The 25,594-nt window shown below is 32.4% G+C and overlaps 3 protein-coding genes across 17 annotated transcripts in view; 2 read left to right on the top strand and 1 right to left on the bottom strand.

Annotated features, from left to right (window-relative positions):
• Nucleotides 1–632, top strand: part of LOC148277739 (uncharacterized) — a 122,689-nt gene extending 122,057 nt beyond the window's left edge. For all 15 annotated transcript variants that reach the window (XM_088232459.1, XM_088232461.1, XM_088232458.1 and 12 more), the window contains one exon: nt 313–632. In XM_088232459.1, the coding sequence (XP_088088585.1) occupies nt 313–583 (271 nt within the window). In that variant the 3' untranslated portion in view covers nt 584–632. The remainder of the gene's footprint in view (nt 1–312) is intronic.
• The window catches only part of Flo2 (flotillin-2), a 704,941-nt gene that overhangs the window by 500,576 nt on the left and 178,771 nt on the right, over nt 1–25,594 (bottom strand). The gene's annotated exons all lie outside the window — the stretch shown is intronic.
• Nucleotides 403–7,662, top strand: LOC148277738 (glucose dehydrogenase [FAD, quinone]-like). The gene is made up of 2 exons (XM_088232452.1): nt 403–1,168; nt 4,319–7,662. The coding sequence occupies exons 1-2, from the start codon at nt 1,019–1,021 to the stop codon at nt 6,017–6,019; spliced, it is 1,851 nt and encodes a 616-aa protein (XP_088088578.1). The 5' UTR covers nt 403–1,018; the 3' UTR covers nt 6,020–7,662.

Genomic DNA, 25,594 nt, shown 5'->3' with positions numbered 1-25,594 from the left:
GAAATACTCAAAGAAGATAAAATAATGACGATAGAAAACGTTGAATCTTTAACAATTTGGGAAATAAGCTAAGAGCTTTTGAGATAAAAACATATTTTTCGGACGTGATTTGGAAAGGCATATTGTAATTAATTCTCATAGATAAAATCGACTGAACGATCGATACAGCATTCGCAATATATTGGCCAATCGTCGCGGTCGCGTTCGTGCGATATGACCGAATATTTACTCAGGTATATAGAAACTGGTTTATACCGACACTCCTTTGACATTTCATATTCATAATTTCTAAATTTTAATGTTATTTTTCAGAGACGTCAATAACAACGATATTTACAAGCCACTGAAGATCGGCAAGAACAAGATACACAGACTAAAAATACTCGACGCGGACAAGGACACGGCCATATACCTGGAGAAGCACCTCTCCATCAAGTCCTACTTGGATAAAGGAGACGTGCAAAAGATCAAGGAAGGTCCACAGCTGCCGGAACCTGCACTCAAGAAGTCCGGCATCAGAAACTACACGCCGAAAATACTCAGCGAAAAGAAGATACAGAAGGATCTAGAACACTGGATATGACGCAGAAAAAATGAAAAAATACGGTTAAGTGATAAAAAGAAGTTACCAATAGCAAAATAAGTATATCGTGTTATGATTTTGATAAGTAAACAATTGAAAACATTCCGGAGTGATTTAGAAATGACTGGTATAACAAGCGTTAGGCTATAAATTAATACAATCGTAATTCAACGAGAAAGTGTATAAATATCCAGTTATATAAGTTAGCATAAATCTTGATGGTGCTTGAAGAATAATCGCATTAAGACTCTTCGCCTAACTTTGATTTTCGACTTTCTTCCGTGCGGTTACGCGTGCTGATAACAGCATAATATATGTGGCGTCATAAGTGATTCCGAGCCATCGAATACGTTGGGAAAGCGAGAAGAAAGTGCAAGTTTCTTCTAGAACTAAAATACTTATTGGATATCGACAGCTGATCAAAAGTGGTTCGTCATGTCTATACTGGGTTCGCTGGTGACCTTTGGGGGTCTTGCGCCCTCCCCTGTGACGGTTATCAGCCTCCTCCCCCTCTTGGCTGTTGGGATCACGTTCTTCCGTTACCAGACTGCTGACCCAGAATCGCATCCATTAAACGTTGTCAATGTAAGTACGATAAATCATTTGAAGTTGTAACGCTTCATTCGGTAGAAGTTTTTACGAGTAAAAGGATAATATAAAGAGCCGAATCACTATCGACAAGTCTTGAATCTTAAGACCGGTTTTATTAGAACATTTTATTTTGTTCTGGTGCACTAATCGCGTATATTATTAAAGTGACTAGCAACTCGAAATATTTGTTTAAATTTTACGCTTGATAATATTTCCTTTTTTTTACATTACATTTTTACATTTATTTAGAAAACTTATTTGTTTATTTTATATGCATTATATGTGGTAGTGTGTAAAAATAGAAAATAAATAATATCAATGTACCACAACTGCACCACAGCAAAATAATATATACAGGTATAATATTACATTGTAAATCAGTTCGGGAGATTAATTTCACTAGAACGTTAGTCATAATATTATTAAGTAGGCACACACAATAGTAAATTTATTTTTCATACAAAGATGCATATTACAAAAAAATAAAAAAATAATAATAAACATAAAACTACATTGTTTTTAACCTCTTATTTTTTCTGATTATTAAATGTTTACCGTAATATTATATAAAACATTTAAGTTTGTAAGTGAAAATTCTTGATGGAAGTTCATTGTAGTTTATTGTATAAATAAAACACGAGTGATACTTTAATCCACAAATTTGGAATATCCAGTGACCGGTTTCATCGCTTTCGCGACATCTTCGAGACTGGTATCTTTATTAAAAAGTTAAATGTATTTATACAGAACAGAGGTAAGGATACATAACTCTAAGTTATATGTAAGTAAATGAAATAAAGTTATTTTTATCTTAAGGATCATTATCAACAAATTTTCTATGGGTTTCATTAGTTTCATTAGTTAATAGTTAATTCATTAGTTAATAGTTAATTCATCATAGAAAATTTGTTGATAATGATCCTTAAGATAAAAATAACTTCATTTAATTTACTTACATACAACTTTGAATTATGTATCCTTACCTCTGTTCTGTATAAATACATTTAACTTTTTAATAAAGATACCAGTCTCGAAGATGTCGCGAAAGCGATGAAACCGGTCACTGGATATTCCAAATTTGTGGATTAAAGTATCACTCGTGTTTTACTTATATAGTAATATTATATGACTGTAAATTGCCCATACTCACCTATATGAAGAGCAACATATGAATGTGTTTTGACTCCGTATGTCCAAATAAACGAAATGAATGAACGAATGTTAAGCGTTTTTTTTGTTCTTTCTATGCGTATCCAAAGAATACCGAAAAAAGAAAACCTTGTTTTAATATATATTTTTTAAATATCAAAATTTGCCAAACGAATCGAACAATATTAAATACAATACAAAAGGGTGGCTTTAAACATGGGGAAAACACTTGGAGCAGCAATGAAGAGTTTGTGCGTGATTCAACATTTTTTTTGTCAGTGTCGTATTTTGAAAAATGTTATTTTTTTCAAATTTCATGATTTATTTTACTAGACTCGAATATTTTTCTATAACATAATACCTTCTTGGAGATTTTTTCAGTTTCATACACTCTGCCAGTTTTTTTTTTTTTAGTTGCAAAGTAAAATTTCTTTTAAGATAATTTCATAGGAGGTTCTGCGAGAAACAAAACTTGCTCAGAAAATTGGGACATGAAACATCATAATGACATCATGCCTACTAAAAAAAATAATTAAAAACAAAAAAGTAATGGAGCAGCAATGAAGAGTTTGTGCGTGATTCAACAATTTTTTTTGTCAGTGTCGTCCCTTGTGTGGTCTTCAAAAACAAAGAGATGACTCATATAAAGTTGCTCAGATAATTATCAAAATATCAGATGAAGAATGGGAAATATGAAAAAAATAGGAGACATAATGCGTCTGAATTTAGTAACTTGTAATATGAAAACTGAAATTATTTTAATGAATGAATACTACGTTGACAAAGGACTTAACAATACGTCGCATAAAGAGGTTCTATAAAAGGTACATCTAAAATTTGTAGAAGATGAATAAATTGTTTCGCTGAATTGTGTAGAAGCTAACACACAATAAAATATGGAGTGTATAAAAAAATGCATTTTAGTTAGTAAATAAATAAATATACAGTGGTGCCTCACACAACGAACTTAATTCGTTCCAGGAGCAAGTTCGTTATGCGAAAAGTTCGTTATGTGAAACGCGTTTTCCCATAACAATACATGTTAAAAAAAATAATTCGTTCTGTAGCATAAAATATGGTAAGATGACATAAAAAAAGATAAATTTTTTGTTATTATTTTTATTTAGATACATCTAAAAACATAATGAAAAAAACACACATTTTTTAATTTTAAGAAATAATCGAATCTTGCACATCTTCATCCATTTTCCGCTTTTTGGCCGATGGTGCAGTGAAAAACCTGTCCAAAGTCGTTTGTTTCTCTCTTTTCTTCAACATCTGCCGGAAATAACGGACAAGAGTATCGGAGTACAGGTCGTTGATCCTGTTTGCTTCAGCGGAATCCGGATAGTGGGCATTGGTAAACTCCTGAACTGCTTTCCATTTGACCAGGATGTTCTTGATGTCAGCAGTTGGAATTGGTTGATTGTTTGATTGTTGCTCCTCGTTATCAGATGACGCTTCCCTTTGAGCATTGTCCTGTTGTTGGGCCAGAAGTGTTTGGAGCTCTTCAGTTGTCAGCTCTTCTTTGTGTTCCTCAATAAGCTCCTCTACATCCTCTTCAACGATTGCTGCGACACGTGCGTAAGTTAAGCGTACTGCTCAGTGACTAACGACTGCCTGCGCGGAAGGATGCAATAAATCGGCAGTGATCGTGTGAAGTGGGCGACTTCGTTGTGTGAAGCGAAGTTCGTTGTGTGAAGCGAAGTTCGTTGTATGAATCGTGAAATGAACGAAAAGGAAGTTCGTTGTGTGCAGCGTTCGCTGTGCGAGGCGTTCGTTATGCGAGGCACCACTGTATTCGTAAATAAGATAAATTTACTAAATTTGACAGCATTATTACATATTATAATGATTTAAGTTATTTTTTTTTTTGCTCTTAATAATATTGTTTGTTGAAAACTATTTTCGAATACGGAATATGCAAATACTTCATAGCTGATATCGTGTACTAATATGACAACAATAATTGATAGTTTTTTTTCCGTTTTACAGATGCTATCGAGATACGACTTCATCGTCGTTGGGGGAGGTTCTGCCGGAGCAGTCGTGGCCTCCAGACTATCGGAGATCCGCAACTGGACTGTCTTACTCTTAGAAGCGGGAGGGCACGAAAACGAAGTCAGCGACATACCAGCACTGGCGGGGTACATGCAGCTTTCCGAGATGGACTGGAAGTATCAAACGGTGCCTCCAGCGGACAGGGCATACTGCCAGGCCATGGTAGGCGACCGCTGCAACTGGCCAAGAGGAAAAGTCCTAGGTGGATCCAGCGTCCTAAACGCCATGATCTACGTCAGGGGTAACAGAAACGATTACGACCTGTGGGAGTCTCTAGGTAACCCCGGCTGGTCGTTCGACAACGTACTCAAATACTTCATGAAATCGGAAGACAACAGAAATCCATACTTGGTAAAGACACCATACCATTCGCAAGGAGGTTACCTTACAGTACAAGAATCGCCATGGAGGAGTGTCCTCTCAGTCGCCTTCCTCAAAGCGGGTAAAGAGTTGGGATACGATAACAGAGATATTAACGGAGCGGAACAAACTGGCTTCATGTTATCACAGACAACAATGCGTAGAGGAAGCAGATGCAGTACATCCAAAGCATTTTTAAGACCAGTGAGACTGAGGAGAAATCTTCACGTAGCCATTAACTCTCAAGTTACGAGGTTACTGATAGACAAAAATAAAAAGGTTTACGGAGTGCAGTTTATAAGGGACAACAAGAAGTTTGTGGTGAGAGCGAAAAAAGAAGTTATTCTATCTGCTGGGTCAATAAACTCTCCGCAAATATTAATGCTTAGTGGGATTGGTCCAGCAAGCCATTTAGCTGAACACGGAATTCCCATCGTATCCGATGTAAAAGTGGGTCATAATTTGCAAGATCACGTCGGGCTGGGAGGGTTGACATTTATTGTAGATCAGCCGGTGACATTTACTAAAGACCGATTCCAAAAACCTGAAGTCCTTCTCGATTATATAATCAACGAGAGGGGCCCGATGACTTCACCCGGAGTAGAGGGTCTCGCTTTCGTAAATACCAAATATGCTCCGAAGTCTGGTCTCTGGCCTGACATTCAATTCCACTTTGGTCCAAGTTCCATTAACTCCGACGGAGGAGATCAAATAAGAAAAGTAGTAAACTTGAGGGACAGAGTGTACAACACCGTTTATAAACCTTTACTAAAATCCGAAACTTGGACGATTTTACCATTGCTTCTGCGACCGCGAAGTACAGGGTGGGTAAGATTAAAAAGCAGAAATCCTCTTCACTACCCGGTGATAGAACCTAACTATTTTGCTTATAAAGAAGACATTCAGGTCTTGACTGAAGGTATAAAAATTGCCATGGCAGTTTCTAATACTAGCGCTTTTCAAGAGTACGGTTCACGGCCTTTGACGATCCCGCTACCCGGGTGCAAGCACCTGATGCTGTTCAGTGACGAGTATTGGGAGTGCAGCATGAGGCAGTTCACCTTCACGATCTATCATCCTTGCGGAACTTGCAAGATGGGGCCGACTGACGACCCTGACGCTGTGGTAGATGCGAGACTGAGAGTGTACGGAGTCAGTAATTTAAGAGTGGTAGACGCGAGCATCATGCCGACTATAGTCAGCGGGAACCCCAATGCCCCAGTTATAATGATCGGAGAAAAAGCGAGCGATTTGATCAAAGAAGATTGGTTATGATAAGAACGAAACAAAATATATTTATATCAAGAAATTAGTGAAAAATAATTAGAAACTAGTCAATCGTTTTACCGGCGTTTATATATTTAATTGACAAGTAAATATAACGATGAATATTAGCAAGCTAGAAAATGACTAAGTTTTTTTTATGTACTATAATATGGCGTGCATTGCCATTTCTTATTATAGACAAAAGTGTCAACATAAAATTTATTTATGTATTATATAAGTACTTAAGATCCTTGTCAAAACAAACAACAGAAAAAAGTTACACAATAAATAATAAATAATAAATAAATAAATAAAAACTCAAGTAATATGCATGAAATATAATTATAAAACTAAAATAATTACACATTTAAGACTGAACAATGACGTGTTCTGAGAAATTAGTTTGATTGTGTGGATATATTTTGTTTGTGACGACCCCCTTTTTGCACTAGTTTCCCTGGCCCATTCTACCCTACAAAGCCTAAAAGTCGTATTCGGGGAAATGCACATTTTACAGAAGATCACTGTTGTATGTTTTACCGACCTGATTTCTTTTTTTTCCTTTTTTTAACATAATTATCTCATATTTGAAAAGCAGACATGACTTGTTTGCTAAGCAAATTTGTGAGGCTATCGGATATTATACAGAACAAAAGCAAATAAAACGCAAAACGATTGTTTTAGTTACGACTCTTAGGCTTAGCAGGGCAGTATGGCGGTATGTATTTTTTCTAAAAGGAATTATAAAAAACATACCTACTTAAAATTTATTTTGCGTATATAAATTAAATCATCCTTGCATATAATAAATCATCAAATTGAACTATTAAAATGTTAAATTTCATTAAAAAAAGTGTTTCATTGATTATAAAATCGAACTTTACTGACAGGATAGAATGCATTAAGTCGTTAAAAAAGTGCGAGATAATTGCATTTAAAGCTTATTTATTCTTTCAACGCATTATTTCTCGCACAATTTTCTTTTATTTTAATTTTTTATAGTAATCTTTATTCTAGGCATAGCATAAAAATAAACATTTGCTACTATATTTTAAAATATTTGAAATATATAAAGACTGTTAACTTAATGCATTCTCCTTGAAATCATAAGAATGCAAAACATAACAATATTTTTTACCATAAACTGCTTCATACTATTTTATAGTGTTAATGCGAAAGGAAATTCAATTGAATTAAATATTATAAAAATAAATTTCACTAAAGTCAAAAACTTTATCAAAGGTTTGAACTACATCATTTTAAAGAAGTATTTTAACAAAAATAAAAATGAAATTCCTATTTTTAGTGGTATTTTTTACGAATAAAATTTTACATTTTGTTTGACAAACGTTGCGTTAGTTGCTGTGGTTGATTAAAATACTAAATAAATATATTTGGATCATATATGAAGTATTATCCATTTAGAAATAAAACATAACATTACCAATTTATCTAACAATCACATACACGTAATATTATACACAAATAAAATAATATAACAATAAGTTTATCAATTAAAATGTTTTTCATTGTAAATATTCTTGTTATAAATATGTTATTCTAAGCATTAAATAGCGAATACTGTAAAAAGGTTAATGAAATCGTTGTAATTTACTGTTGTAAATAAATAATTAAAATAATATGCAAACAAAGAGTTTTTAATACTGTCCTTTAGACCATATTTACCTGGAGTCAGATATTTGAGTCAAAAATGACAAATAAATCAACACCGATAAATAATGTTGATCATTCTTAAAAATTGAGAATGAAGAAGTTTAGTGGTATTTAAACTATTTTAATATTTTAATTTACTATCAAACTACGCCATGTTTATATTATTTTAATGTATCGTATTATCATCGTTATGAATTATTTAAAATTTGAAATTACTCCGCCCATGACGTCACAAGTCCAAATCCGTGATGATATTTAAAAGAAGAACCCCGTACCTGTCAAAACACAAACATTGAAAAACACGGTTACCCGGAAACCGGAAATTTATCACAACACATAAAATCGCTATAATCGATTGGTTATTGTTCTCATGAACCTGTGTCGTTTCAAAGTAGTGCATTTTTATGATTTTTTTCATACATTTTCAAGAAACAACGAAGTACAATTATTAAATGCTTTTATTTTTACCGCGTGCAAGAAAACACTTTTTATATCCAATTACCCGTAGCACTGAAAATCCTCATTGGACGACAGAGTACGTTGGAATTTTAATTTCAAGATTAATCGAGGACAATACAGACAAATTCATAATAATTGGATTGAAAAACATGATTTTAAAATATACATACAATACTTGATATAAAAATAAGACAATATTTATTTTTATGAATTTCGCATGTTAAGAATGGGATTCGTCCGCCTCGTGGTAAAGTGGTTAGGGCGTTTGTCTACCATGCAAGAGATCTCGGGTTCAATTCCGGATATGGTTGAAATGAACTTTTTAATGAACAAGGTTACATATTTCACAAATCCCTGGACTGACACCTGTAGCGTGAGATTAACCATTTTGCCTTCATATACATAATAAATTATCAAGGTACCGATGCAGTGCCGTATACACCAGCAAGAGAATTATGATGATGATGAAGAATAAGGAAGATCGGCGTATTTAAAAAATAACATTTATTAATATTTTATGTATCGTATTATTAGCTCTATAATTTTTTTAAGTTTAGTGAAACTACTCCGCGTGTGACGTCTCAAGTTCACTTGCGCTTATTTCTGGTTTGTTCTGCCGATTGGTCCGTTGACGTACCGTAAGCCAGAAATCTTTCACAACTCTGATATTACCAATGATAACCTCCATGGAAAACGCAAATGTTAACAATCATTCTTTTCTCACCTGAGTTTCTTATTTATTTATTGTTTTTGTCACATTTAATGTTTACATCTTTTGCATAATTAAATAAATTTTAATTGGTCTTTTTATGTCAGAAAATCGTTGTTTTAATACTTATTATGTATGACTGTATGTTTTCTGAATAAAATAAAAAACTCTCTTATCATTACCTCATATCTCAGAATATGGTAATATTTAATTAGAACCTTATCCAATCAAAGTGACGATTCGTTGATTCATATTAACTATTGAAGTCATTCAAAGTAATGCGTTTTTAAAAAAAATATTTTAAATTTTTTTTTCGAACAATTTCAAGAAACATCTGAAGTACAATTTAATGCCATAATTTTTACCACGCGTAGAAAACATTTTTATATCCAATTTCCTGTAGGGCTGAACTTTCCAATTAAATACAACTGGAATTCGATAAAATACGAGTTTTTCGGTCAACGATAACGCCATCTGGCGGATCATTTACTTACTAAATAATACGCCAAGGTAACAAAATAAAAAGCGGTTTCTTTTATTGACAGTAAAGTTTTATTTGTTTTGTAAACCAAAAAAAAATACAAAAGTTTTAAATACGTTAAACTAACACAGTGACATACCCAAAATAGATATATTGACGTTGAGAGTAGAAAGCGAAAACCGAAACCAATTACACGTTTGATGTTAAATTAAAAACCAATGAAAAAAATTTAAACGCTTTTGTTTTCTGCAATGAGACACGTTGGAAAACGGGTATTAAGTGTATGATAATATTTCCAGGCAATTGGTTTCGATCTTAGCTTAGCCTAGACCCGACCCAAAAGATAAATTTAGTGGAAAACGATGTTATCTACAGTTCGAATTTAGTTACAATATCAATGCATAGATGGCAAAAGCATGATTCGAATATTTTTTTATATATTATTTATTGCACATTATTTTACAATTACGCAATAACCAAAAACGTATCATCATCGTCATCAAAATTTCTTGACTTTAAAATCATATCTTGCATTAATTTTAAATTATACAATACGCTTATTAATTTAATATAATTTTAATTCATCCTTATAATTTGTTAATTCATCCTTATAATTTCTTTGTTTCTGTTAAAACTACAATTAATTGTTATATGTAAAAAAAACTTATAATTATTACGTGACTGTTTGTAAATGATTAATATTTTGTTCATTTTTTAAAAATTGTTTAAATGACATCTGTTTTAAATTTTATTTATTTATTTATTCCACATTTTACATAACCTACATCCGTACAAATGCCAAATATACGAGTATATGACATATATTCATCGAGACACTGGGTGGATACAAATACAAAACATGAAATGCAAAAACAATTATATTTAAACAAGACTACCACTTCGGTGGGGTGACCATCTCGAGACAGTTCTCGGGATCCAAATCAAGTAGCCATTTTTTTACAAATAATTTAAATTGCTCAAGATTTTTATTTTATAAATTATATCTATTATAAATTAAATTGAGATCTCTTTAACATTTTAAATGTTTGTTTCGTCATAATTTCGTCAGAGTAGATTCAATTAAATATTTGGTAATTTATATAGATGAGAATTTAAAATGGACTAATCAAATTGATCATATTAAAAATAAATTGAAAAAGCAAATTTACTTTTTTATAACTGTAAAAAAATATAATTAGCCTCAAAGAATTTGTAAAAATATATTATACAATAATTCAATCAGTTTTGGAATATGGGATAATTGGATGGGGATATGCAAATGACACACTGATCAAGCAAATAATAATTGACCAAAAAGCTTTAATAAAAATTATCTTAAGAGTCCCAATCAGAACTAGCTCCCTCGGTATATTTGAAAATCTTAATGTAAAATCTATAAAATCAACTTTATGTGAAAGCTTTGTTACTATACGCACATAAACATCATTCTCTAGCTTCCGTTACAAATACAAGAGTTACTAGATACTCCACCTTGATGCTGCAAAAAAATAAATACAACCTTCGGTCAAAGAGGATTGGCCTACTACTCGGTCAAAGTGTACAATCTACATCCATTATCTATAAGGACAATTAGTTAGTTCGTACAATATAAAATTGCTATTAAGAAATAGATTGTGGAGGTGGGTTGCGCACGGATCGATGAGTGGATCAAGCCAAATAGGTAAAATGTGTGTACTGTTGATGAAATTTGTTCTATCGGTCTATATAAATTCGTTATGTTTTTTATGATTATTTTAGTTTTTTATTGTTTATTGTGTTAATGATAATTAGGTTAATTGGATTAATTACGTTTTTTTTATTGTTATTATTATGTGAACTTTGTTAAAAATCTATTCTTAGGCATGTTTCACATTTTGTAAAATGTTTCCCTCGGCACTGGACACCCCAGCGAAGGAACATTATTCTGTATTAAAAAAAAGAATACAAACAATGTAAAACTATGAATAAATAAATAGATTGGTAAAAACATTTTTAACTTTGTGGTATGACATTTTACACTTATTTGTTTATAAATTTGTATAAACCACATAATTTTTTTAATTTTTTTTTATTATACTTCGACCGGTTTCGAGGTTACTACCTCATCGTCAGGAATTTAACTAACTTATAATTACACGCGTTGCTATTTATATAATAAAATATTGTATGAAAGAGACAGAAAATTGAAATTCTTCGTCCGCCTGGACAAGGTGTATATTAAAAACGCATACAATAATAAATCAATTTTAAATTTTCAGAGGGCTAGCTTAATTATTAGCTCGTTGTCAAAGAAACAGTTAGTGCTGATTTTCAACAATATTTTAAGTATATTCTTACGTATGTTTGTAGGCTGGATATCACTTCCTAAGGAGTTATCAAGATTTAATTTTATTGCAACAGACAGGAAAAACATTTCTGAGAGGGGAATTTATTTATTTACGGACATTGCCCATTTATTTTAGTTTATTTTGCTTATTATGTTTACGGTGATAATTACGTTAATTAAATGAATTACGTTTTTATTTTCTTATTATGTAAACTATGTTAAACAACTAATTTAAGGCATGTTTCATTAAACTGATTGTAAAATGTTTTACTCGGCATGAGACACCCCAGAGAGGGAACATTATTCTGAATGAAAAAAATACAAAATTGTAAAAGCATAAATAAAAAAAATAGTCTAGGCATTTACAGGTCTTTTGACATGTCATTGGCTGGTTCAAGTACCCACTTAATTAATACACTATGTAACATTTCATTCCATCATTCCACCTATGTTTAAACTCCTACTTTCCTCAACTCTTCTTGTTATTTACTGGTGCGGGTGAGATTTACACAGCGTGTAAAGTGGCCACTTAAACCAGCCTATGACAGCTCGTAAGCCCAGCAAATGCCTAAATAGACATTAATATTACCGTCTCCAAAATGAATTCTAGTCTGTTGCAATAAATATCAACATTATAATTGTTTTTTCGTAATAATAATAAAAATATTTTATGACCGATTTACATGGCGCCGTTTTTGTGGAAATCCTCTCACGTATAATATTTCGAATACAATGGAAACTGATAACATCTAAAAAAAAATGTTTTAAAAAAAAGCGTAACAGCTTAATTACTTTGATTATAATTTGCAACTAAATTGGCCTAGAGTTCCATACAATGCACACTTAACAAGTAAGATAAACTTATTGGAAACGAATGCAGATAAACGGGAGAAAGGAGAAGTTATGTACAGATTTACGTCGAGTTAAATGGGCAAAAAGTTCTTACAAATATTACCTCTTATACTATAGATGGAACAGCGTGCATGCGTAAAATTATTTCTAAGACATTCTAGAACAGCGATCGGCAATTGAATGTAGTTATGCAGAAAGTAGCCAGTACACAATTTTGAAAAATAATAGATATTGAGTGTTATCGGATGCAATAAGGTCAATGATTTCTAGACGAAATCAAGTTAGGGTTATCACAAGAGCCCTTACAGGGCACTGCCGACTAAATCAACACCTTGCTAGAATGAAGCTTTCCGAAACTTCTATACGTAGGTTCTGCAGTGCAGATGAGGAAACACCTGTACAATATTTTTTAAAAATATATTTTGGGCTATGTATAGCGTGTGAGCTCGCCAATATATGACAGTAAAAATTTTATTGTCTTTGAATTTCCTAGAGTTTTAACCATCGAAAAAAAAAAGAAGATTGCAAATCAAATCAACAGACAATGGAAATTTGATGTGTATTATTTTAATAGATTGTTTATAACAGAAAAATACATAGAGAAATATGCATTTTTATTTTTTGTAATAAAAACAGTCTAGTAAATTCGAATAAATAAAAATACGCTTTATATTAACAATATTAATTAAAATGCAAAAATAACATTGAATACTCGAAAAATAAATATTATTGAGTGTTACAAACATAATTTAAAAAACGGATAGCGATTAAAAGTAAAAACTATCTTTAGTTTAATTCTTATAGCGATAAATACATAAAGATTATAAAACAGGAGTTATAAAAATACAAAAATAATATTGTAACTAGGCGGCTACCTACACGGTTAAATTTCGAAACACCACGCAATTTCTTATCTCGGCTACGCTATGTAAAATGAAAAAAAATATTTAAATTAATAATTTCATCACGTCATGAAGTCGCCCTTGGGTAGCGCCTGCTAACGTCAATCAACAAAAACATCCTCGTTTTAATTACAATATTTCGGCTACGCCATGAATCTCTTTTTTTAAATAATTTCTCACGTTACAAAGTCGCCCCTGGGTAGCGCCTGCTAACGTCAATCAACAAAAACATCCTCGTTTTAATTACAATATTTCGGCTACGCCATGAATCTCTTTTTTTAAATAATTTCTCACGTTACAAAGTCGCCCCTGGGTAGCGCCTGCTAACGTCAATCAACAAAAACATCCTCGTTTTTATAACAGTATTTCGGCTACGCCATGAATTTCTTATAAAAAATGTCAAAACGTCACAAAGCCACTCTCTGAGTGTCGCTACTGACATCATTTACAAAAACATAATTATTTGTGCTTTTTTCAGGCACGCAACATTTTTTTTTAAATACACCTACCTAACCGATAAAATACTATTAGTAATGAAACCAAGGTATGCTTTAAAGTTCCGTATGTCCAAATAATATGATTTATTATTAGAATATTATTGACATGTAGTTCAAGCATTGCTGCATTCACGTTGCTTTACTTCTGAGAGCTTAACTGCAATGTTTTTCTATGGTTATGTTTACTGTCATCTGTCATGTATTGGCGAGCTCACAGGCTATACTTACGCCTATATTTTTTATTATTAATAATACATATAGTACATTTAATACTCCCAGGAGTTATTAAAAAAACTCATTTGGGACCGTACATAAAAAAAAACATTTTTGTGACAATACATAATATCATACATGGTAAATACATCCGAAATAGTAAGAAAACATTATAAAAGAAACATAAAACACAGTCTAACTATCACTATCAAAATCATTTAAGTAATCTTTTTTATTGCGACGCTTTTGGATTTTCTATTCGACTTTTCGTGTTTTAGCTCATCTGATTAATTGACATATAAATGATCTAATTTTAGGCACTTAAATGGAATCTAATCGTAGTGAAAGGATCGCTATTACTACATTTGACTTCTCGAGGATAGACCTAAGGTGCTTTCTCCACAGATCATCCTCACGACAATGCTACTATTGCCAAGTCGGAAGTACCGGAAACGGAGTAAGGGCACGCCGGAAGCGGAAGCGCATATCAGCGACACCAGCCGTGAGCGGCTGTCTCACGAATTACCGATCGAAGGTATAATTGAATAAGGTAGGCAATTAATAGGTTGCGGTACTGTTGCAGATTAAGAGATCTGAGGTTCGAACCCCGCACTGCCACAACTTGATTCCCATATTCTAGAGAAGTTTCGATGTGGATAATTAACCCCCCTTCCCCGGAGATGTGTAGCTGTTACACATTGCGTCTAATAACTATAATATCTTTATAAACATAATAAATATTGGGTTTACATTTTCAGTATTCCTTCATTACACATTTAAGTATCGACTGAAATAATTTGTTATTAAATAATAAGTACTTATTAGGCACAAAAAAAGCATTTTATCGGAAATCGGGGATAAATTATACTCGATTCCTAGTTGGAGCATGTGATGTCCAAGAAGATCCTCTAGGTATTTCTGTCGGCTGCCAGCTCCTGCGCATCCTCTCAAGACAGGTTCGCGTCCCGTAGTACTGACATGAACTGCCGACGAACAGACAGCAGTGGACGTCCAGGACGTCAAGAACCTAATGCCTTGTAAAGTAGGCAAGCGTGGTTGAAGCTCTCAGAGGCATCCGCAGTACACAGCCAAGCCGACCGTATCAGTTGTCACCGGAGTTTGCTGCGTATGTTCTCTATTTACTTCATTCCGAACAAAGACAAACCACCGCATACCGAAGATTCTCCTGAGACACCTATTCTCTAAACTCAGTATTTCGCTGTTTTGGGCCCTAGTAAAGTGTTACGATTCGCATCCATAGAGTAGAATAGGTGTTATGCAGGCATTATATAGGCGGCATTTGATTTTCACTGAGTAAATATCCGATCTCCAGACAACCTTCATACTGTTGAATGTGGCGCCTGCTATTCCTAACCGAACTCCTAGTTATTTTTAAAAGCTGCCATTTAACTGCTTATTAGCAACGCTTTTAAACAAATATTTTTAAAAGTAAAATTTTTAAATCCTAACACGTGACGATTCATGTCAATTTTGAACTTTGTGACCGTTTAAATTTAAATAGAACATCGTCAATCCACTTTCACTCACAAGTCCATTTCATTCTACCATGGAATCACTTCTCTACAATACCACAGAGTGTGTGCGGAACTGCTTCACAAAATTATGACAGGAATAGTTGACTGTGCAGAATTACTTAGCCTAATAACAATACATGTACCAGCCAGGATTTGCAGAAGGTACCACCTGTTTCATACAATACAAAATCAGAGTACGATACAAAATTTAAAGACATACAAAGACTACACAAACATCACTCTGTCAGATTTAAAATTGACACTAAAAATGCATTATGTAACTTAGTAGACATTATAATAATAAATATGTACATCTCCCTTCTCCTCCTTTTCCTCTCTTCATGCATCCTTGTCCTAATCCCGCCCAATTTACAATAACTTACTGTTCTTAAAAAAAAAGTATTGTCTTTGATTATTATAAATATATGCATGAAAATAACATTTTTAAATATAAAGGTATAAACTTATTTGTATTTATATAATTTGTAATATATTTTCTTTACTAACTTTGTATACTTTGTGGAAATCTGTTATTGGTTCCGAGTTTATACACTATATCTGTTCATTTACTATAATTATGTATTTAGACTCGTTGTTTTCCAAATATAAAAATAAAAATAAAACAATTAAATAATAAAAAATAAAAAAAATAAAATGAGGTAAAACAAAATAAAATAAATTAAAATAATATAAAATAAAATAAAATTAAATAAAAAAAAATAAAAAAATAAAAATAAAAATAAAAAAACATTTTTATCGTTATTCGTAGTATGTGATTGTTTGTTGTATACCGCGAAGTCTATGAATTTGTTTTATAAATAAATGCCACTATGTGGCACTGAACTGATAGGTGCCTACATAGATTGAACGTTGCCGTAGAAATTTAGTTAGGTATTAATATTATAATACGAGAACTTCCCATTTACATTACGCATTTGTATTTCCGCATCCGAGTTTAACAATTCCGAGGAGAAATTTCTGTAGCTACATCGAATCGAGTCACTTTCAGCCCACTGCTGGAGCCGGTAATTATACGCGGTAACAGGTGCAGTCAGCATTGTCATTGCCTCCACGCGTCGCTCTCAGTATTGGCCGCTCTACGCGCTGTAGCTCAATCACAAATAACTATCGACGTGCTTTTTTTTTTTTTTTTTTAAATTCCCGCCAAACTGCAAAAGCAGTTTTTTTGCAGGGATTTCTCTCTTTAAACATTTTTGTAACACAACATAATAATGTTTACATAAAATATTTTTTTAAAAATCTTAAAAATATCAATAAACTTAAATAAAGCTTAAAAACATGCTAAGCGATCACAATGAACACTAATGAACATGCTAAAGTTATCGCAGTCATAAGTCAACGCGAGTGTAATTTCACGCGTTGACTTTTCAAGTCAAAGGTTGTGTCGGTTTGTTTTTTGTTTTCCTCGTAAATAAGTTATTCAGTTCATTGGCGAAAAATCAGCGTTTACTATAAAAAGAAATACAATACATTGCATTTGTAAAATAATGAGTATCTAATACAAAAAAGTGAAAATTAAATTACAATTACTGTGGCGACTGAATTTCTTGACATTTGACTTGCCAACCGCCGGCTAAATGCAATGAATAGCATGAGAAATAATGAATGAATAAATAAATAAAAATAGCAGTTTTGGAATATTTTCCATATTTACACCGCCGAAATTCAAGTAAGTGATTGCGCGGCAGGATTATACGTCGCAATACCTAAATATTTTGACATTTAATATTAGGTGTTTACAGATGTTGCGTTGTGATCGGTTGGGACATGTAGAGCGATTGGACAGAGAAAGAACGGCTGAAAATATTAACGATGCGATTGTTCACGGATGCATAAAAAGAGAGAAGACCGAGAAAGACATTGCATGATTGAATCCAACAAATATTTGAAGATGGACATGTCAAAAGTCGGAATAATCGGCGCGCGTAAAGCTAGAGTTTCCTAGGACAGCGGTGCCCGTATCTTGACGGCCGTAGTGAACGGTGATGCGGTGGACAGCCGTCGTAACGGTGACAAGAGAGTGGTTTCTTACTAAAACGGTGTTGATAACATCCTTAAAAAATAAAACCACTCTCTAGTCACCGTTACGACGGCTGTCCACCGCATCACCATTCACTACGGCCGTTAAGATACGGGCACCGCTGTCCTAGGAAACCCTAGCTTAAAGGAAAGATGTATGCATGTAAAATAAGCGAGAAATTCATGCAAAGACAGAGCGATATGGCGTTTTATCATCTTTGTTTACCGTTACGGGGAAACGGCGAGACGGTTTGTTTGTAAACAACTACTCGTATCTTCTGTTTGGTATTTCGTAATAAATAATAACAGACAGATATCGTCCGAATGTTCCCATCGACAGCGTAATAGGTGGTGGTAGAATCAAGGTAACTTGAGTGTGGTATTATTTCGTAACGAGTTGAGAATGCAAAATGTGTAATAAAACGAACTAGCCGTCAGCCGTCAGAGAAAGGAGAACGATCAACTATAATAATAGAGCCAATAGGTGGACGCCATTTTAATCATAACAGTGAGCTTTTGGTCGGTAGGTGCATATCGAAAGTGTTCGGGTGAAAAGGCGTAACCTTTACTTTCGAAATAACGACTTTTTCCACTGAAATATTATTATACCAATATTTTGGATATAGTCGTAACTATCAATTGATTTTTTCGGCAGGGCATCCAAAAAAGCGTTATTTTAATATATTATTTATTATTTTTACATGAACGGCACAAATTGCCTTAAACATATACATTGAAACATAAATATGATGAAAGAAAAATACACATGTACGTTTTTATATGCATATATTACCTTCTCTTAAATGTTCTTCATCTCTGTTGTAATATGTTAATATAAACAGCTCCCAAGGGCGTTGAATCCAGTCTTTGTCTACAGAAATTGGACGAACTCAAAATTTTGTTGATAAATCCACCTGGTCCACGAAGAAGTATAGAAATTGAAAAAATAACATTATCAGGCGTTGCCTAGTATGTAGGTGAAATAATTCAATTAGATGAATCTCACCCGCATAAATATATGTTTCAGCTCTTTAATTTCACAAACATCAACAGATGAAAGAATCGAAGGAATATAAATGTTCAAATATGGGCAGAATGGTGAATGTTACACAGTGTGTAAGTGGGCACTTAAACCAGGCATTGACAGGTCATAAGCCCTGTAGATGCCTAGACTTCTATATAACCTCAACTTTAAATATAAATAAACTGCTTTCCTGAATAAACGAGATGATTGTAGCAATCTACGCATTTTTTACTGGTTTTTTGCCAGACGAGATTCCATATTTTTTTAACCCCTACAATTTTCAAGAAAAATTTGACTGCTTGTCAATTTATCATCCTATCGAACTTATTTAGGAGAAAAAATTATATTAATATATCAAACATAAAAAAATAGCAATTACCCCCTTTTCGCCGAGTATCTAGTATAAATTTGTTAATTTTAACAATTTACGAAGAACTTCGCTGTAACATTTTAAGAAATATAAGTTAACATTGTTAAGTATTGTTTAAAAAAACACAAATTATGTACATTTGTCAAATGGCCGATTTACATAAGGCAACAAACTGGTAAAAAGACGAATAGTACTCAGTTATTACGGCATAGAATGCTTAATTATTTATGTTAATGATTTGGAAGAACAATCCGACGTACAGAGTGGCACGTAATTTACATCCAACACCTTAATTGAATAAATACAAAATTGTAAATGAACAAAAACATGACTGAACGATCTTATAAGAAACAACTGGACATACGTACATAGATTGATATAGAAATTAAAAGATGAGTGATACTTACATCCAAAAAAATTGGAATGCGAATCTTAGGGACTGGCAATTTCAATCTTTACTGTTTTTGTAAAAATACATTGAGATACCAGTCTGGAAGATGTCGCGAAAGCGATGAAACCGGTCACTGGTTATTCTAAATTTCTGGATTTATTATTTATTATAAAATTAATAGACGATTTATACTTATCAATCAGCTATTACTTTTATAATAAATCACAATGAACTCCACCGATAATTTTCACTAACAAGCTAAAATGTTACGCATACTATTATGATTATTTAGAAACTTCGCTGGTCTGTCTTTTAATCTTGTCTTTGTCGACTGTATGTTTCTATAAAATAAATAAATATATAACATACATGATACATATTCCTAGACCTGTTATCTTTAATAATAATACTCTAGAATTGATTGATTGCGACTGTCCTTTATATTCGCGCACAGGAATTTGAACCTTACTATCATGGTATCAACGCTAAATCAGAGTCATATTCGTCTGTAAAATTTTTAATTTCAAACGGAATCATAATCATCTCATACCGAGGTGGGAAGAGCCGAAAACTGAGGCCCTTAGAGTTGATAAAACGAGGCTAGGGGGGGCGACTATGGGGCCTGGAGGGCCGAATTCTCTAGCATGCTAGATAATTGGTATGAAATGAATAGGATCGGAAATTCGAATATCTAAATTAATATTAAATATTAAACATCAAATAGACTTTAATAAATTTAATAAAATTACGAATTTTATTACCAACTAGATTCTGATTGGATTATATTGCACAAAAAATATCTAGTAAAAATCATCATTAAATTGATATAAACAAATAGACAAAATAAAAAGTAAATATTAACTAGTGTCCGACACAGGTACACTAACATACCCTCTGTTGTGCGAATATACGTTTGTACATTTGCCCTCTTAAATGTATAATAATTAGTATATTATATTGCCTTACAAGTTGTACCACCTAACATGTAATTGAAACACGTTACACATATTATTTATATATTGTAATACTGGTAAAAAAAAATAACGTGTTTTGTCTCACGTCTCGATTTCGATTCCCGACATGGTTGACATGAAATATTAATTTATTCAAAAGTTGTTTTTTATAATGGAATATTTTATACTCCCCGGACTGGCATTTCGACTTTCGGAGCACCGTGTACATTACGAAAGAGCCGTAACAGTAGGCACCAAGTAAATAATACATGGAATATATCACGTGTACTCTACGCTTAGCTAAAAAAGTGAAATTCCCTGTTTCTCTTCTGAACGACAGCTTTGTGTTAAAAACGCGTGCAGCGCAATAAACACAAATATATTTAAATAAAAATACGAGTTACGCGAGCGAAAAACAACGAGAATTTCGGAAGAAGCGCTCAGAAGGAAGGTATTTTGAAATTGTATTATTTTATCCTACATAACGTAGCTGTTTTCGTCATAAATGTAAATTCACTAAGAATCAATAATCACTAGTCAGGTGTAGTTAATGAATATGTGTATTTGAATATGTGCATTGATATATTATTTAATGAAATAAACATATTACTTAATTATGTAATATATTAAGGACGGTTAAAGGCAGCATGCTGAGAATAAAACATTTTGTTACAAGAAGACTACAATTCCTTGCTTAAATGGTCGCATGATATGGGTCTTATAATAAATGCAAAAAAAGACTAAAATTATGCATGTCAGATCCCCTCATGTACCAGCACTAAATCAAATTAATATAGTATCTCAAAGTTTAAACTGTCTAAATAATTGTTTTGTCATATTATGTAACTGAGAAAAAAATGGTGTAGTTAAAGAATATGTGTATTTGAGCATTACTATTGATATATTTTTTTAATGAAATAAACATATTACTTAATTATGTAATATATTAAGGACGGTTATAAGCAGCATGTTTAGAATAAAACATTTTGTTACAAGAAGGCTACAATTCCTTGCTTAAATGGTCGCATGATATGGGTCTTAAAATAAATGCAAAAAAATACTAAAATTATGCATGTCAGATCCCCTCATGTACCAGCACTAAATCAAATTAATATAGTATCTCAAAGTTTAAACTGTCTAAATAATTGTATTGTCATATTATGTAACTGAGAAAAAATTGGTGTAGTTAAAGAATATGTGTATTTGAGCATTACTATTGATATATTTTTTTAATGGGATAAACAAATTACTAAATTATGTAAAAAATTAAGGATAGTTATGGGCAGCATGTTGAGAATAAAATATGTTGTACCCATGAAAACATTAAGACTTATTTATCAATCAATAGCGGAATCAATTATTAGGTATGGTTTAACCAGTTGGGGCCTTTCTTGTAAAACATACATTAAAAAATTCAATCTTTACAAAACTCGGCTCTTAAATCAATTAACAGATCAGCTAGAATGCTAAGGAAGAGGTACCCGAGCTTTTTAAAAAGCCAGGGTGCCTGTCCGTATATGCTATTCTATGGCTCAAATTTGTTCCAAGATATCGATGTTTTAGTCACTACCAGAAAATGTATATACATAATAAATAAATACAAGGCTAGCACAACGTGAAGGCTTGTCAGTACCGAGGTTTGTAAACAAGTATGGCCAAAAAACACTTCATTCTACAATTTCTAAAAATTTCAATAAGATTCCTAAGCAGATCTTAAAAGAAAATGTTGACAAATCTTTTTAGAAAAAAATAATTAAATGGCTAATGCGTAACGTAAACGTTATATTGATTATTATTTTATGTTAACAGTCATCCATTAAATTTTTTTATTTAAATTTTGTGTAAAAAATACGTATGCTTTTAGTACTTAATAATGTTTATATTACTTAATAAATTTAAATAATTTCTTTAACTTTTTTCTTTATAAAGGAAAAATAAGAAACCCGCCGACAAGCCAGTTTCGCGGTTTTATGGGTTTCATTATTTTTCCTTTTATATGTTCTGTTCATGTTTACCTTCTTAAATAAAATATTTTTAATATTCCCGAAAGAATTAACATCTATCCGCATTGGTGTCAATTTTTTTAAAAACTAATTTTTAAAATTATGCAACACAATTTTTTGACCAATTTTATGTATTCGGAGTAGCAGAATAATTTTTTGGCTGTACGAACTCAATAGATAAAAGGTACTGGATATGAGACAATTGTGCCTAAAGGAATCACTAAAACACTTCCGGTCGAACAATAAGGAGAGATCTCAGCAAAAAGTACATACGAGGTTTTCCCAGAGCACGAATTATGTCATACCCAAAACTCGTACGACTTTTGTTTAGAGACATCTCTCCTTTATCGCACCGAGTGTTTAATATTTTGGAAGAGCGTATTAAGCTCTCATAGACAAAAATTATCTTCAAGAGAAAAGTTAAGGACTAGATTTTCCTTAGTGGGAGAGATTTAAGTGGGAAACTCTACAATGAATTTCAGAATGTTTGAGTTTGCTGCTCACCATATTAATGTGCATTTTTTTTTTATTTTGTTATTTTTATGTTTCTGATCCAATATAATATTTGTGGTGATATAATCGTTTGTCTGTGTCAACAAATTACTCATCCCAATTCAACACAGGACTTTTAGTCCCATGTAGTTGGGACGTTTGTCTTAAAAAATGTGTCATAAGGTACTCGTAAGTAAATAAACAAATATTTATACAAAACAAAATATACCCATTTTTTTTCTTCTTTTATTTATTTAATATTTTGAAAAACCCACATCAAAAATGGAGAACATTTAAGAAAATGAAATACGGAAGTCTAAGCATTTACAGGGCTTATGACCAGTCACAGGCTAGTTCAACGAATATTTGGACAAACTCAAAATACGTACCGTTAAGTATTTGCTTTCCCCTTACAGACAAAACATACAAAATGCAGACAAAATTGAGTCAAAATACATTATTGGTTTATTTATTAATCAAAGGCTCCATGAAACTTTCAAAATAACATTTTATACAAGTCTCTACAGATCTGTCTCTAATAAAAATATAAAAACCTGCGAACCAGCCAGTCTCACGGAGTAGCGGATTTTTATTTATTTGATTGTTCGAATCTTAATATTTTTTAAAAAAGAAAAAATATACCTGTTTTTAAACAATCATAAAACAACACGATACAGAAAAGGTAAGATTTCTTTGGAACATTCGGTTTGATATAAAAAAATAATTCATTATGTATTTTACGAACGTACGACATTGTAGAATGTAGTTACGATAAATATATTTATTTAATGTTCTACATACCAAAACACGTATTGCGGGCTGCTGTTATAATGATCTAATAAATGGCATTTTAAATATTTAAAGCATTTACTTTGTAGTTAAACATTTTACTGAATGTTATTCAATTTTTGTATATAACCACTTACCGACTTTTCTACGTCTACCGGTTTCGAGACGTACCAGTCTCTTCGTCAGGAAACTAATTAAACTAACATACAAGACCCAGTATACCCTGTCACCATAGTTGTTGCACAAAAATAAAAAGCCGTTGTATACAAAATATGAAACTCTCTTTTTTCAACTATTTCTCTCACGACAAAAAATATGTTTTCATAACCTAATCAGTGCATATAAGGGTTGCTTATTAAAATGCATAGCGTGTCAGTTTTTTATATTTGTGCAACAACTATGGAGAAGGGGTATAGTTAGTTTTGCATGTCGGTAAAAAGTCGGTAAGTGGTTTATACAAATATTTAATAACATTAAGTAATTTATTTATTTATTAGTTTATACATACATTGTTACAAAAATATCACAAAACACACTCTGGCAAATTCTGCTTGTACTAGGATTAGGCTCAGTTTATAAAGGGTCGGCAAGCCAGAAATATTAGTATGCCTAATGTTGCAATCGGTTCCTATATGGGCAAATGCCTGTTCTAAGAATAAAGCAATCGGTGTACCGATTCAGTGCCCTATGCATCATTAGATGCGGTAAGGGAATGATGATGATGATGACGGCACTGAAATTGGATGCATGCGTTAGCAAAAACTATTATAGACGAATTAAAATATGTACCTTAAAGGAAAAACCAACGGAGCAGCGTTGCCAACCTCCATCAAGCTAAAATCGGTATATTCCGAAAAATAAATCTGTAGATTACGGTAAATTCGTTATCAGCTGGAATTGTTTCACAAAAAGCGAGGAGTAGCTGGTGATATGTTATAAACAGATGTTTACAAATCGGTAGTTACTATCGGATTCGGTTGATTGCTTCCGAAATCGGTAGATCTACGGAAAAATCGGCAGGGTTGGCAACGCCGCACGGTAGTCACATTAAACGAAATGATCAGAAAAAAAGATTTTGTGATTGTCTGATTTCCAAAACATCGTAACTTCTGAACCAAATGAGACGATCTCAATCTATAAAGCACTTTCAATGTAAACTAATGATTAATTTGATAATAATAGAACCACTTGAACCAGCCATTGACAGGTCATAAGCTCTGTAGATGCCTAGACTTCTATATTATATTATCTTAAGTGTTGTTCATCTCTGTTGTAATATGTTAATATAAACAGCTTCCCATGGAGTTGAATCCAGTCCTTGTCTACAAAAATTTGGACAAACTCAAAAAATTGTTGATAATAAATAGTACGTTTTGAATTAGCTTATCTGGGACCACCGATATTTTTTGCTTCAAAACAAAGACTTTGAAAATGTTTATTTCAACTTAAAAAAGCATTCATATGAAGCAAGTGGACTTTTTATTTTTTAATTTCTTATTGCGATATTCTCTGCATTTTTAACTTCAAAACGGTAAAAAGTGGACTCCTGTGTTTTATCCTCTAAGGTACAGAAATAATGGAACGCCTGAAAATATTACTCATCCTACTTTATAAAATATGTCGACGCGCGGACAAGACTAAAACCCGGAAAGATTTAACAAAATTCTACATGAAATGGTACGTGCGCGCCTATTTCATTTATTACTTTGAAAAGACCGCCTTTATGTAAATATAAACATTACTTTTGGGCCTTGACGAAGGAGCACTTGTGTTGAAAATATGGGCGTCATATTATTTTAATTTGAGATCTAAAACTATTTTTTTTTTACTATGTAATCACTAATGTTGATCAATATTAAATTATTCGCTAGTGT

The sequence above is a fragment of the Micrasema longulum genome, unplaced genomic scaffold, assembly GCF_059751315.1.
Source record: "Micrasema longulum isolate JH-2025_06_02 unplaced genomic scaffold, ASM5975131v1 h1tg000987l, whole genome shotgun sequence".
In the NCBI taxonomy this organism is placed as follows: Eukaryota; Metazoa; Arthropoda; class Insecta; order Trichoptera; family Brachycentridae; genus Micrasema; species Micrasema longulum.
Note: the sequence above shows the minus strand (reverse complement) of the source record. Positions and strands in the feature narration are given on the sequence as shown.

Coding starts and splice junctions, on each gene's coding strand:
- LOC148277738 (XM_088232452.1), top strand. CDS start 1,019: ATGTCTATACTGGGTTCGCTGGTGACCTTTGGGGGTCTTGCGCCCTCC. Junction 1,169..4,318: donor ATCCATTAAACGTTGTCAAT/GTAAGTACGATA, acceptor TCCGTTTTACAG/ATGCTATCGAGATACGACTT.